The 15,759-nt window shown below is 40.2% G+C and overlaps 1 protein-coding gene across 1 annotated transcript; it reads right to left on the bottom strand.

Annotated features, from left to right (window-relative positions):
* Positions 1 to 5,516: 5,516 nt before the first annotated feature.
* On the bottom strand, positions 5,517 to 10,442 carry LOC120717682 (low affinity immunoglobulin gamma Fc region receptor II-like). Its single transcript, XM_040005878.1, has 4 exons — positions 10,247 to 10,442; positions 9,922 to 10,167; positions 9,668 to 9,835; positions 5,517 to 6,495 (listed from the first exon to the last, which is right to left on the bottom strand). Exons 1-4 carry the CDS (start codon positions 10,329 to 10,331, stop codon positions 6,341 to 6,343), a joined length of 654 nt encoding a protein of 217 aa, XP_039861812.1. The 5' UTR covers positions 10,332 to 10,442; the 3' UTR covers positions 5,517 to 6,340.
* Positions 10,443 to 15,759: the final 5,317 nt, after the last annotated feature.

The raw sequence follows: 15,759 nt of genomic DNA, 5'->3' as shown, positions 1-15,759 counted from the left end.
TATTACGTCCTTTGTGCTGTGCATACTGTGCTCTTCTGCATACCTTGGCTGTAATGAGTGGCTATTTATGTTCCCTTACTATTAGCTTGAAGCAGTCTGACCTCTCTCATCATCACTTTTCAGACAATTCTCTGTAAACCGTATAGATGGTTTTGTGGGAAAATTCCAGTAAGTTTCTGAAATACTCGGACCAGCCGGTCATTCTGATGTTCACTTGGGACCAAGCATGGAAATATCTGTACTTCTAATGCTGGTGTGCGCTTTAATAGCATGTTCATTTGAGTGTTCATTTCTTTATATATGTTCGCGTGCCTACCTCTGAGTGTCTCAGCCTTTTGTGGGGACAGAAATGAGCTGTTGTGAGTTGCAGGTGAAGCTATATTAGCAATGGGCTGTGGTTTGAGACTGATATGAATATAAATGTGAGAGTAACAGATACCACACGGTGGCTCATCAGTGTGAACCGGGGGCACAAAAAGTACCAGTATATTTAAAAGGTTAACATTAAAAGTTAAAGATGTATATCATTTAATGTGACATTATAAGGAAAAATAACTGATGTTTGTGTAAAAGAAAATATTTGGCCTAATATCATTTTTGTTCACTAAACAGGTGGATACATGCCACAACATTAGAACAACCGACAAGTACAGTTAATGACATTAAGAGCACTCCCCCAGCCGGAGAGTTTACCCCATTACACCAGAAAACACTCAGGACACAGGCTCCAATCTTCTATGGCCTCATTACTGCAATACTCTAACACTACATAAAAAAAGATTAACAATAATTGCATTAAAACACATCTTATTCTTTGAGATAATTATAATTTCAAATATATATATATATATTTTTTTTTTAAATATAAAAACCTGTTTTGCACTGTGTGATCTGACAGTGCCGTATGCTGTGAACTGAATGCTGGCAGCACAGCACATACATAGGAGGACTGAAGTGTGCAGGAATATACTCTGGAAAAAAAGAAAAGCATCTGGCAAAAGTAAACCAAGCCTTTCCCAAGGCAAAGAAATGGGATATTCTTCAATGACCAAGTCAGTCAGTTGATCTCAGCCCAAAAGAGCCACTTTTCAGTTAGTAGATACAAAACTGAAGACAGAGAGAGTCACAAAGAGCAAATCAACACAGTAAATGCCTGACAAAGTTGCTCAAGGATGGAAACAGCATCTGGTGATGTGCATGGGTGATAGACTTCAGGTACTCATTGTTCAGGACTTTAGGACTTCAGGCCAAGTAAAACCTGTGCTTATATTTAAAACAATGTAACTTTGTCTAATTACCTTTGAGCCTCTTAAAATGGGGAATTGCTCATAAAAATCGCTGCAATTCATAACCAATGAATGCCATGCGGCTGTTAAACCATTAAATTAAAGCTGGAAGTTTGCACGTCAGTCACATTTTGATTGTATTGTCAAATATGTTGTGGTGGTGTACAGAGGCAAAGCTGAACTCTCCTCTAAATTATGTCCATAACTATAACACTCACTGCTGCTGATAACACACAACTCTGTTACTGTGACAACTTTATTTAATAAAGTGCATTAAATAAGAAACACAACACATGAAGTATCAGAACATAGTTCATGAAATTTCATTACAATAAAAACTAGTTACAAGTTGACAAAATACATTCAGATAATTCAGAGACACCCTTTCCTCAGATTAATGAAGACAATGTCTACACTACAGTCACAGACCTTACAAGACAACAATGAACTGATAATGAAGAAAGAAAAGTTTTTACGGCACAATGTTTGTCGAAGGCTGTGTGGAGGTGAGATAAAGACCCAAAATGCAGGCGCAGGCTGACATGTGAGTGAGCTTTTATTGAAGGAGAGTCCGTGTTGGGAAGGTTACTCTTAAAATGTATTCCACTACAGATTACAGATTACATGCCCCAAAGTGTATTTTGTAACGTTTTCTGTTACGTTACTCAATGAGAGTAATGTATTCTGAATACTTTGGATTACTTAATATATTATCACGCTTTTTACAACTACATGAATGTACTATTGCTGTGTGATTTATTACTTTTACTGAAGGATACTCATGATACCAACACCAACTAGATGTTTAAATCTTAATATAAAATGAGTAACAGTAGGTGGACATTAGGTAAAGCTGCACTTTTTTGCAGTGATCTTGTATAGAAAACTATTCCGCGCGTATATAAAACAGGTCCGCGGCTCTGAACCGTAGTAAAGGGACCTCTGGCTAATACGTCGGGTTCGTGTCGGGCTCGTAGCCGAAAAATAGCTTTACTTTGTTGTCTGGGTCGACTTTGCTAGCGAGAGACAGAGAGAGGCGTTGAAAGGCTGCTCCAACGGGACTTATTGTTTCGGAGGAAAACACGAACACAGTGTACAGTCGAGTCTTAATAGCTTACTTACAGCTGGGCTCGTCAGGCACTCTTCTTGGCTGCAGTGGTTATTATTATATTTACATGCTTCCAGCTCCGGTTTTTGCTCGGTGACAACTCATACTTTTTGGCTCTCCTTTTTCTCCCTCCTAGCGCTCACAGACACATAACGGGTATGTCAGCACGGACTACACCGCCCATGAGGCTACATTCTTTAGGGCTATGCTTGTAACACTCTGCCTGTTGCCTTCATCCATCCATCCATTCACTTCTGCTTATCATTTTCAAGGTCGCGGGGGGTGCTGGAGCCTATCCTAGCTGTCATAGGGCGAGAGACGGGGTACACCCTGGACAGGTCGCCGGTCTGTCCCATGAAACCCATGAATAACCAATGATCAGGAAATAGAACTTAAACATAAAACACTGGAAAACACCCAGGACCATGACAGTTCGTGAGCTGGTAAAACACAGTTTCATGTCAGGTGTAGTTCCTACAGATTTTAAACATGCTGTAATCAAACCCATGGTTAAAAAAACCTGCTCTTGATCCTACAATTCTTGTAAATTGCAGGCCTATCTCCAAACTACCTTTTCTTTCCAAATTTCTTGAAAAGATGGTTCACAGGCAATTAATGACATTCCTGGAAAAACTTAAATGTTTTAGAGGTTCCAGTCCGTTTAAACAATTTCATAGCACTGAATCAGCCCTTTTAAAAGTTTTTAATGACATATTTTTAGCTACTGACTCTGAGGACTGTGTTGTTCTTGTGTCTTTAGATTTGACAGATGTGTTTTATACAGTGGATCATGCCATTTCACTCACTTGTTTTGAGCACTGGGTGGGCATTAGGGGCACAGCACTGGTGTACAGAAGGGCGCAGGTCAGTTTAATGCTGGGTTGTGCTGTAATAGTTATCCTCGGTCAGAAGGAGAAGCTGACATCCAGGGAGTAGATTGTAACAGGTGGAATTTATTTGCATTCAGATTGGTGGTACAAGGAGATGTGGCATAGTGTGGGAGGATGTAGAGGGGTGATGCGGGGTGGTTTCTGCGATCAAGAACAGGAAAAGCATTAGAACATGAATAAAGATTAAAGGGTAAGAGAGCTAGCCATGAATTTCTCTACAACAACTATGCTACGGTTGAGCATCAGTTTGACAGCGTATACATTTATTAAAGCACTACCTAAATTGAGCCACAAGATGGCACTCCAATACAAGGGACAAATATTCATATTGAGGCAGTTAGCAGTCAGCCCTCTAGTTAACCACTACGTAATACAATAATATTACAGCACACAAAGTTATGTGAATTGGTAAAGGGAACAAATAAAGCTGGAACAAGGCCAGAAACTATCAAATAACTGAGCCACCATAGCTATCATTAACTAGCACATATGCCAAAGGTAGATAGGGGCGATGCACACAAGTAATAGGGCAGAGCATCTTAAACATGGAATGCTAACTCACACACCATTCACAACAACCACGGAGTGGGCTATTCGGTTTTCTTCCCAGCAGCTCTCTTCTCCTCTCTCATCAGCCCAGGAACAAGTCAGGCTATCTCACTCAGGGGTCCCATGAATCCCACAGAGGCTGCTGGGTAATGTAGTTGATGCTTACACTGACTTTTCTACCACCGCATTGGTTCAGGTCCTACTTTGCCAGGCAAACTTTTTGTGTTAGTCTCTGTGACCATGTGTCGTCCTCCGCTCGTCTCTTGTGTGGTGCCCCACAGGGCTCAGTTCTCGGCCCCCTCCTCTTTTCTTTGTATCTGCTCCCTCTTGGTTCTATACTGAGAAAACACTGCATTGCATTTCACTTCTGTGCTGGTGACTGTCAGATTTATGTCCCTCTAAAGAAAAACCCACACAGCCTTTACTTCAGTGTCTTGATGACATTAAGGTTTGGATGTCTTTTAACTTTTTAAAATTCAGTGACAACCCCCCCCCCCAATGTGTATTTAGATTCCTTGGCCCAGTATAATAAGCCAACTGTCACAAACCTGGGGGTCAAATGGACTGTGATCAGTAACTTCACAGTCAGATTAAGATAGTGGTAAACTCAAGCTTCTTTCAGCTCAGGCAGCTGGCTAAAATAAAGCCAATTCTTTCACGGCAGCACTTTGAGACAGTTATCCCCGCCTTTGTTAGCACTCGGCTGGATTACTGTAATGCACTTTATTGGATTGGATAATACTTGTGTTTTAACAGTGGAGATATAAGTATTTTATTTATTTTTATAAGTAATTTATTTATAAAAATAAGTATAAAAAGTAAGTTTGTACTATGTGGTCTGAAAGTACCAGATGCTTTAAGATAATCTTTCAGTGTTGGAGAGCTTGTTGGTGCAATTTAGTGTCAGTAGATGGCAGCAATGTCCCTGTAGAGGCTAAGCCTACGCTTGAAGCCACTGAGGTGGTCGTTAAATGGTCGTTAATGGGGGTGACGCGATGTCACTGGTATGGATGAATTAAGTAAAAAGTCCAATAACTTTTGGTCTTTATTCCCATATCATCTTAACATAACAGCACAACGGTCACAAACTGTTTGCTTTCTTACAATTAATGACACACCTGACGCCGATTACGTGTGTCTACCTTAAATACCTTTACATGAACAAAACAGAAAAAGGTGACCTCTAGCGACCACATAAGGTATTAACCCAAGAATGGCTCCTACAGTCCCTCTTGATCATCAGAGGGACATTGCTGATGTGTGTGTGTGTGTGTGTGTGTACACATCAGCACACACACACACAAGTAAACTCCCACCCACAAACACCTTTATGTGTCCACATGCCATACCCGTGGTCATTTTTGGTGTTGCTACATTTGTTACAAGAAAAATCCATGGAGGAGAAACAGTAATGGGTATAGAAAAAAAAAATCTAAAGCAACAAAACCAAGTTTCATCTCTGAGTCCACTGCCCAGGCCTCACATATGTGCTTATAGTTAAAGCCATACCAGCTACCATCCATTACTTAGCATACACAGATGTGGCTCTGAGGCATCTGTCATCAGTTTTCTTGGAAACACTTTTAAGTAAATCCATTATACTGTGCATAAAGGTGGGCCAAGCATGTGTCCCGTGTGTGATAAACAAAGAAAAACCTTTAAGTGTGTAGAAAGAACAGTTAGATTTGATCATGATAATCATTTTATTTCACAGTGAAACAGAGGGACAGTTGTGCATGTACATGACTCCTGTTTATGATAGCATAAACCGATTAAACAGTTTTCTTCATTTAAGGAATATTTCTTAACCGAGAACTGTAGTCTCCTCATCCAAACTAGAGAAACTTGTGAGCGCATTTGTGTCATCGTTCAAAGATTACTGACCTGTTTACTGGCTTTCACACCTCCAAGCAACCCAAAATGCTGCAGACAGACTCCTAACACGTTCCAGCAAGTGAGCTCACATTATTGCATTTATTGCAAGACTAAAGACTAGGATAAGGGGAAGGCCCACTCCAGCTCCATTTAGCTGGCTCCTTAAAAAGTTAGAGAAACTGCTGTGAAATATAAGTGCCTATAAACATTTAACTGTTATTTGGTGGGGTGGGGTTTTGTGTATTGTGTATAGCCAGAGCCCACTGCCATATTTTTGAGTTCCCTTCAGGTAGTCTGGCTTCCTCCCCCAATCCAAAGACATACAGTTAGTGGGTTAAATGATGATTGTAAAAGGAGGGTGTAAATGCGAGTGCGAATGGTTTTCTGTCTCTCTGTTTTAGGCCTCGGGCCACCCACATGACCCTGAATTGCACAAATGGAATAAAAATGGATGGTAAGATGGATAATATATGAAACGTTTCAGATCACATAACATCCGCAGATACAGTTGTTTTTCTTTTTTTCTTTTTTAACACAGTTTAACCACAAGATATAAAAAAAAAATCACAATCTTATGGTCCGTTTGGCCTCTCAGGGCCACCGTACAATCTCAATAAAATATAGAAGACTGCTCACACACCCCTATTAAAAGTCATCTTGAACCATGATGGAGACAAAGAAGAGCAGCTGTACATTTTTGCCTCTTCTTGCTTCTCTTTGATGTCGATTTCTCCATGAGTGACATCTTCTGTTCTCACTGCTGAGTCGACTGCAGCTGCATCACTCTCTGCACAAGAAAACACATAAAGCCAGCATCAGTGCAGGCAGTACAGTCCTACAGATACTGCTGCTGTTACATTAACGATGACATAAAAATCATTCAGATTAACCATGATCCACCTTTTTATGCAGGACTCAAATGGGACATGATGGAAAACTGATCAGGTCCAGCTGTCAGGTTATTGTGTGCGGGCGAGGAAGAGATGACCCAAACGCAGGACTCATGGTGCAGAATGATGAGGATTTATTGGAGCGAGTGAAAGAACAGCAGGAACGACAGGACTGACTAACTGACTGGAAGACTGAATGGCTGGCTGAACAGCTGAACAGCTGAACAACTGAACACAGGCGGAAACGACAACAGTGACAACATCAATGACACGACGGTGAAGGAGTGGAAACAGAAGACAGATGAGGATGATAATGAGAGAAAATAATGTGGCTAACGACACATTAGACGAGCTTACACAGGAAACAGGAAGTGAAAAAACATGGATGTGGCAAAATCTGTGCTCTCCTCCCGTCTCATTCCCTCCTTATATTTAAGGCCTGTGTTTCTCTCTGTCACTGTTGTGTCGTACCTGCATTACACTGAGTGGTTTTCCCTCTGAATTGCTGAAGGTTAGTTTTGCTCTAAGTCTGGTTAGTTTCTCTCATTCATGCCACCAAGTTTCTTGTTTTCATTATACAGTTTACTTTCTATTTGCCATTTTTAAGGTTTTGGTTTGTTCGTGAAGTTATTTCTGATGATGCAATAAAGCTGTCGCTTTCAGCTCATCCCTCTGCGTTCAGTGAGTTCTGCATTTGCCTGCCACACAGCACACCATGACAAGGTCAGGCTTTGAACAGTAAACACAGCCACACATCAGAAGACAGAAAAATGAAAAAGCAGTAAAAAGCCAGTGGCATGGAAAAATAGGAGGGAGAGAAACAGCTAAACCTGGCATGTGGGGTTCGTTTAAACCATTGTTTCCTAGATTCAAGTATGGAGTGTGAAGGGTTATTTTTGTCATTATAATTTAGTTTTATTTTCATATCAATCATAACAGCTGTTGCCTAAAGGTTCTTTCTATTGTAAAACCCTATAAAATGACCCCTGTACAAGCAAACACTGGGACAACAGTGGGAATGAAAAACTCCCTTTTTAACAGGAAGAAATCAGCTAGAACCAGGCTCAGGTGGGAGCAACCATCTGCTGTGACTGGTTAGGGATGTGTGGATGAAGACAGGACAAAAGACACATGGAAGAGAGCCAGAGGTTAATAATAATTAAATCCAGAGAGGTGTATGAACACATAGTGAGTGAGAAAGGTGACTGAAGAAGTAATACTGATTGCGTCATGAGAATCCCCCAGCAGCCTACGTCTATTGCAGCAAAACTAAGGCAGGATTCAGGGTCACCTGATCCAGGCCTAACTATATGCTTTAGCAAAACGGAAAGTTTTAAGCCTGATATTAAAAGTAGAGATAGTGTCTGTCTCCTGAATCCAAACTGGAAGCTGGTTCCACAGAAGAGGGGCCTGAAAACAGGAGAAATATGCTCTCTCTTTCTAGTCCCTGTCAGGACTCTTGCTGCAGCATTTTGGATTAACTGAAGGCTTTTCAGGGAGTTTTTAGGACTGTATACTGTATACTGTATACTGAGCATATACTTTCACAAGATTACTGCTACGAAACATGAAGATGGACCTGAATCACAAGGCTGTATTTGAACTGATTGACTACAGACCTGCTTTCATGAAACCCCCCGTAACCACAGAAAAATGCAACAGGATGTCAGAAACTCAAGAAATGATTACATCTCCTCAAGTGAACTCGTAATGAAGTATTTTTGAGTAATAAAAAGAAGTGAGCAGATGCAGTTTTTGTCCAGAACTTTTAAATAATTTAATACAGTCTTAATACTGTGTGTGTGTGTGTGTGTGTGTGTGTGTGTGTGTGTGTGTGTGTGTGTGTGTGTGTGTGTGTGTGTGTGTGTGTGTGTGTGTGTGTATTAACATCCCTGAGGAGCTGACGAGCTTTCATCAATAAAAGGAAAGTGGACGACCACAGAGCTGTTAGTCTTTGTTATACACAGGGTGAAATACACTGTTTGGAGCACAAAGAACAGCACTCACTGCTAACAGATACTGCAAACACAGAACAACTACTTAGTGATCTATATATACTGTAGGTCTTTGACTAAGCTTTTAAAAATGGTTTAAAAAAGCAGGAGGGCTGGAGCTTATCCTCTCTGGGATAACGTGAAAGGCAGGCTGTACACCAGACAGGTTTCCAGTCTGTCACAGGACTAAAAAACACAGTTTAACAATCTATCCAATTTGAAATCACTAGTTAACACCTATCAGGTCTTTAGACTGTGGGAGGAAGAACTCACTCAGCACAGTGAACTGTTTAAACTGCACGTTAGTGTGAGGTGAAGAGTAAAGATAGTCTTCTTTGCAGTGGAAAGTTTTAAACCTTGTGGTCTGTCACCATGAAAGCAGCTCTGTGATGGTTATTGCAGCTCAGACGAACAACCAGAATGCTTTGCAGTCTGTTACTTCCTCATACAGACCTTTATTTTGTCTCATTGCTGTTTTGGGCCTCCTCTTGAGCCAGAAAACAATCAGAACATTTGATATCAGCACATTAAAACCCATGAACGTTGTTCTAATTATTTATTTAATACCTGACATTTTGTAATCTAAAGAGTACTTTGTGGGCAGCACTTGCCATGGTGGTTAGCACTGTTGTCTTACAGCAAGAAGGTCCTGAGTTCAATCCTTTTGAATGTTCTCTCTGTTTTTGTGTGGATTCACTCTGAGTACTCCTCCAAAAACATGCAGTTAATAAGATAAGGTTAACTGATTATTCTAACTTGCCACATAGGTGTGACTGGTTGTCTGTCCATGGTGTACCCCACCTACCTGGGATAACCTGCAGACACCCTGCTTCCTGAAATTTGACACGCAGAAGAGAATGGATGGACAGACTACATTCAGGATGTTCAACATTATTAATAAAGGACAAATTTCTGCTTGAGAAATACTTGATGCAAATGGAAACTTTGGTTTGTTTGTGAGAAACTCCCACAGAGCTGCTTTTATCCAAGCTTCATCTTTCCTTTGAATATTGTTTAAAATTGAAAAACATACTAACGTGAGACGTTCATGCAACAAAAAGAGAGTAAGTCTCACCTTTTAGTTTCCTGTCAACATGTCGTTCCACCAAAACAACCAGTAACATCACTAGTAACACAACACAGACTGTTCCAGCTGTCAGCAACACGGGGAGAAGTGGAGAGGAACCAGCAGAAGAGGCAGGTGGAGGTGTGGATGTAGGTGGAGGTGTGGTGGTGTGTTTGTCTAAAATGAAGCAAACACAGTCATTAAGTTGTCGTCACATTGTGAATGTTGAAACCTGCAGAAACACAGACAGGTGAGTGTGTCACCTGTGACAGTGATCCAGCTGGATGGAGACTCTCCATGACCGCTGATGTCACACTTGTAGAGGCCTTCATCAGACCTGGAAACATGCTGGATGGTCATGTGACCTGTAGAGTCTTTTCCAATGAAGACGCCATCTTTGAAGAAAATGGCTGTGAGGTTGGAGGGAGTGGTCTTTGTTTCACAGAGCAGAGTGACGTCATCTCCCTCCATCACAGGGAGGACAGGACTCTGCAGGATCACTGATCCACCTCAACACAGAGACAAACTACAGCATTTCATCCATTTACACACAGCTTCATCAACACTAACTCCACACACTCAGCTTACCAGTGACTGTCAGGTTAACCATGTTACTGATGGTACTCTGATTGAACTCACACCAATATATTCCACTGTCATGAGGCACCATCATACTTATATTACAGGAAGAACCAGCTGGTTTTCCCCACTCATCTCCACACTGAGTCCTCTGTTGTTTGCTTGTGTTTCTCCTCAGAGTCCATCCAGCAGAGCTGTCGTCCTCCTCACAGCTCAGAGACACAAAGTCTCCTTCAAAGAACTGAGAGCTGCTGGGACTCACAGTCAGACGAGCTGTGAGGGTTAAAAATAAAAATAAAAATGTCATGGTTGTGCAAAGCAATGATGATACAACATTCTTTAAATTAGAATTAAAATAATTCTCATGTGGTTCAGGCTGCCAACCCTAAACATGAAAGAAGAAGAATTTAACACATATTTAAAAGAAAATCACTGACCTTGGTTTGTTATCCTGCAAGGCATTGAAGTCAAAACTAAAGATAAGTAAAACTTAGGTTAGCATGTAAAATAATAAAGACTGTAATTAATTTGGCTCGTCCCATCTCGTCTATCTCTGATCTCTTGTCCACTTATAATTATGTGAGTAAGTAATCCTTGTGGGAGGCATACATAAATGTAAAAGAATAACAGACTGTGTTTTTGAACTCTTTAAGAAAAAGATCTATTCATATTTATTATTTTTAGCTTGTTGCTATGTTTATATTTATAGTTCTAGTCTTAAGGTTTGTTACTGTTACGTTCCTCATTTCATCTCAAGTCTCCTTTTTCTTTATGTTTGTGCGTCTCCTGTGTCTAGACTGGGTTCTCTCTGTCTCCCTAGTCCGCTGTGTCCTCCTGTCTGTTCTTCTCTGGTTCCAGTGTAGAGACTGTGTCTCTGTGCCTTTGTGTTAGTTATTGCTAAGTTCACAAGAACTCAATAAAATTAAATATTGGAAATCAGAAATCCATCAGTTTATTAGCACTGTGCACATTTCTGCTCCCACATCTCTAACACCAAATCTGTAACGCTGTTCCTTTAGTGATTATTGGATGTTTTCGAACTCACTGTACTCGATGCATAAGAAACATGACCGGTAACAGTAAGCATGAAGTTGTGTGTCCACTTTAAAGTTAAGCTGATATAATAACTAACTAACCTCTGTCAAGTTCACTGGTTCACAGGGTAAAATTTCCCCTTTAACCTGCTGTTCAGTCCATTCAGCCTTTTTTCTTCTCCTCCATTATTGTTTATTAACAGAGCAGACAGAAAAAGTTCAACATTTAAAAGGAAGAAATTCTTCACTTACAGAGCAGAAATAGTAGAGACGCGTCATCCATCGTCCTCTTGACTCATGTGACTCATTTTCTCTTTTTGTCATAGAGACACAGTAAACTCCGCCCCCTTCCCCACATACTTTTCTTGCCTATATGTAAGATGCTTGTAAAAAGTAGATTAAAAAAATCAGGACAGAAAATCAAAAATATTGTTTAACAGAAGATAGTAAAAGAGCAGGCTCTCTAATGTTGCTTTTTGAAAAACATCCACTCTTTTTGAATTTGAAGCACCGCATGAACTGAGACCTGGGGAGGACCAACTGATGCAGTTTTGAAAGTACAGTTTTTCCCAGACATACGATTTTAGCAGCTCATTGAGCCTCCACTCTGGAAACTTTCTCTGCCAACAAATGGCTCATAAATCGCTTGTGCAGGCTGCTTTCATGCTGTTTTACACCAGTTCTGATCGAAATGCTGAAGCATTAGACCAGACTATGTCTTTACAATCTTCTGTTCTCTGATGTTGGTGAGCCTGTGTGAACTGTGGCCTCAGCTTCCTGTTATTAGCTCTACACTCTTGCTGTTGTTGCGTTCTATGTGCTGTGCATACCGTGCTCTTCTGCATACCTTGGTTGTAATCAGTGGCGTTTTGTGTTGCCTTACTATCAGCTTAAAGCAGACTGGACTCTGACCTCTGTCATCAACAGATGTTTTTTTGGGAAATCCTAGAAAATCAGAAGTTTCCATCTGGCATCAACAACAATGCCACATTCCCCTTTACTTAAATCACCTAAATCAAATGAGAATATCTGTAACTCTAATGCTGTTGCCATGAGTGGCTCATTACATATTTGCATAAAAAACAGTGACATTTGTACCTAATAAAATGGTCAGTAAGTTTGTACTGTGATCAGAACAGTTCCTCTTTAATAGCATGTTGATTTCAGTGTTTGTTTCTTTATACATGTTGTGTGTTTCTCGGCCTTATGTGGGGACAGAAATGAGCTGATGTGAGTTCCAAGTAAAGCAGTGAAGCTTTACTAGTAAAGCACTGCTATATTAGCAATGGGCTGTGGTTTCAGACTGATATGAGTACAAATGTGAGAGTAACAGATACCACAGAGTGGCTCATCTGTGTGAAACTGGGGCACAAACAGTACCAGTATATTCAAAAGGTTCAGTTTGCAGGCCTGCATTAACACTAAAGGGTTAAAGATGTATATCATTTAGTGTGAGGTAATATCAGTGTTGGGAAGGTTACTTTTAAAATGTATTCCATTACAGAATACAGAATACATGCCCCAAAATGTATTCTGTAACGTATTCCGTTACGTTACTCAATGACAGTAACGTATTCTGAATACTTTGGATTACTTAATATATTATCATGCTTTTTACAACAACGTGAATGTACTATTGCTGTGTGATTTATTACTATTACTGAAGGTCCGCGACTCCGAACTGTAGTAAAGGGACCTCTGACTAATACGGCGGGGTCCCTGTCGGCTCGTAGCCGAAAAATAGCTTTACTTTGTTGTGTGGGTCAACTTTTCTTGCGAGAGACAGAGAGAGGCGTTGAAAGACTGCTCCAACGGAACTTATTGTTTTCGGAGGAAAACACGAACACAGTGTACAGTCGAGTCTTAATAGCTTACTTACAACTGGGCTCGTCAGGCACTCTTCTTGGCTGCAGTGGTTATTATTATTTTTACATGCTTCCAGCTCCCGTTTTTCCTCGATGACAACTCGTACCTTTCCACTCCCCTTTTTCTCCCTCCTCGCGCTCACAGACCCATAACGTGTATGGCAGTCCATTCTCCCTGCAACACGGACTACACTGCCCATGATGCTACATTCTTTAGAGCTATGCTTGTAGCATTCTGCCTGTTAGCTTAGCACAACAACAACAACGAAAAGGCGCTCTCTCACCCAGGAAACACACAGTCGCAGAGAGAGAGAGAGCGTCGCCCTGTAACCATGGCAACCGTAACGCTGCTGCCTGGAACAACAGCACGTAGCTGTCAAACAAAACCCAAACAGTCCTGACCCGCGACAAAATGAAACAGGAAAGTACCGCAGTGTAATCCATTTATTTCAACAAAGTAACTGTATTCTGAATACCACCTTTTTAAACGGTAACTGTAACGGAATACAGTTACTCATATTTTGTATTTTAAATACGTAACGGCGGTACATGTATTCCGTTACTCCCCAACACTGGGTAATATAGAACATTATAAGGAAAAATAACTGATGTTTGTGAAATGTGGATGTTACTCTGAAATGTGCCATCAGCTAAATGCCATTTCAAACCCAACAGCACTCCCCCAACAGGACAAGGATGGAAACAGCATCTGGTGATGTGCAGGGGTGGTAGACTTCAGGTACTCATTGTAGGCAAAGGACTTTAGACCGAGTAAAACCTGTGCTTATATTTAAAACAATGTTAATTTGTCTAATTGTCTTTGAGCCTCTGAAAATGGAGGACTGTTTATAAAAAATATGTCTTAATTCATTGAATGCAACACACTTAAATTACAGCTGGAAGTTTGCACATCAGCCACATCTTGATTATAGTGTCAAATATTTTGTGGTGGTGCACAGAGGCAAACTATAAACAAACATGTTTTTTGCCACCAAATGATGTCCATAACTGTAACACCCATTACTGATGATAATACAACTCTGTTACTGTTACAACTTCATTTAATAAAGTGCATGAGATCAGAAACACAACACATAAAGTATCAGAACATGGCTCATCAAATTTGATTACAATACAACTAGTATGTAAGTCGACAAAATACATATAAATACTTCAGAGACACAATCCTTCCCTGAGATTAATGAGCACATATTTTTACATTTATAAAACCTCATTAGAGCCCAAAAACTGAAATTTATTTTTATGTGAATGACATCATGATTTAAAGACTGTGGGTCAGTGAAGAGAAACAGTAACGTGCTCTGTTCTGTTCATGTAGCGTTTTCAGTGGGAGAGACATTTCGTCACTGATCCAAGTGACTTCTTCAGTCAGTCAGTAAATTATGATGTAAATTTATAATATGAATTCTTGTCGCATACTTGATTTTGTAATACTATCTTATGATTTGACAAATTGGAGTTGATTCATTATCACTTGCCTCACTTAATAGACCAGAGAACGCTACCACAACTAGAAACCAGGGTTACACTACTTTCCACTGGAGAAAAGCTGGAAAAGGGTAGATATATATTCTTGGGAATATAGTTTGATTCAAAGGTTAGAGCACATTAATAAAGTTGAGAAAATTGTAAATAAGATTTTAAATATAATTAGATAGAGGGCAGCTTTAAAAATGTATATATAGCATTAGTAAGATTAGATGTGGAGCTGTAGTGTCAGCAGCAGATTCAGCAGCAGACTCACAGTTAAGCCAAAGTGGATCGGATGCAGGCCAAGGCACTGCGTCTCTGCTGTGGGATAATGAGATCTTTGGCTGCTGTTGATGTGGACATGGGAGGCAACAGCAGCTAAAAATTTACTGGGCTTCACTTACAGGTTACAGAGATTTCCATCCAGATGAAAAGCATCTTAACTGGGAGAGAGAAAGGGCAAGGAGGAGTTGTTTTGAGTGGGACGATGAGATCACCGACCGTTTTTATACCTCCTACTCATCTCTGCAGATATTGAGGACGGACATTCAACAAAATACAGCCTTGCAACAACAACATAAAGACAACTGTAATGTCTGCGAGCATGGGGCAAAACAGAACCACAGGTCCTCACTGACTGGACAAGCACACACACTCATTTATATCATTACTCAGTAACTGTTTCCAGTTGGACCAGCTTCTACATATATCACACAGACACATGTTACAGCATGAGTGCATGTTTTTAACATATAAGTGTAACAATATTTGAATCCTTTAATCACCCATCAGATCTTCATTTCTGGATCATCCATTCAACCAAGTCATTGACAGCACTGCTCTGATACAAAGTCATAGTAGTATATGCACCCTGCTCTCTGCCACTCTTCCTTTTTTTAAAACAGTTTGTTTTCTTGTCCACAGTTAAAGTGTTTCAGGAAATTGCGTCTATTTTAATCAGTGAAGTGTAAAATAGCTGAGCTGAGGTAATAGATTGACTTATCATCTGAATCATCATTGACTGAAATTAAGGTCCTAATACTGAATAAAAGATTAAAAAACGATGAACCCGTGTAATAATACTGACAGGTCAATTCAAAGTTGCTCTGTTGTCACATATTGATAGTGATTG

The sequence above is a fragment of the Simochromis diagramma genome, unplaced genomic scaffold, assembly GCF_900408965.1.
Source record: "Simochromis diagramma unplaced genomic scaffold, fSimDia1.1 OVJJ01000507.1, whole genome shotgun sequence".
Lineage (NCBI taxonomy): Eukaryota > Metazoa > Chordata > Actinopteri > Cichliformes > Cichlidae > Simochromis > Simochromis diagramma.
This window is presented reverse-complemented; position numbering and strand designations above follow the sequence as displayed.

Coding starts and splice junctions, on each gene's coding strand:
- LOC120717682 (XM_040005878.1), bottom strand. CDS start 10,331: ATGATGGTGCCTCATGACAGTGGAATATATTGGTGTGAGTTCAATCAG. Junction 10,168..10,246: donor GGTTAACCTGACAGTCACTG/GTAAGCTGAGTG, acceptor CTCTGTGTTGAG/GTGGATCAGTGATCCTGCAG. Junction 9,836..9,921: donor CAGCTGGATCACTGTCACAG/GTGACACACTCA, acceptor GCTTCATTTTAG/ACAAACACACCACCACACCT.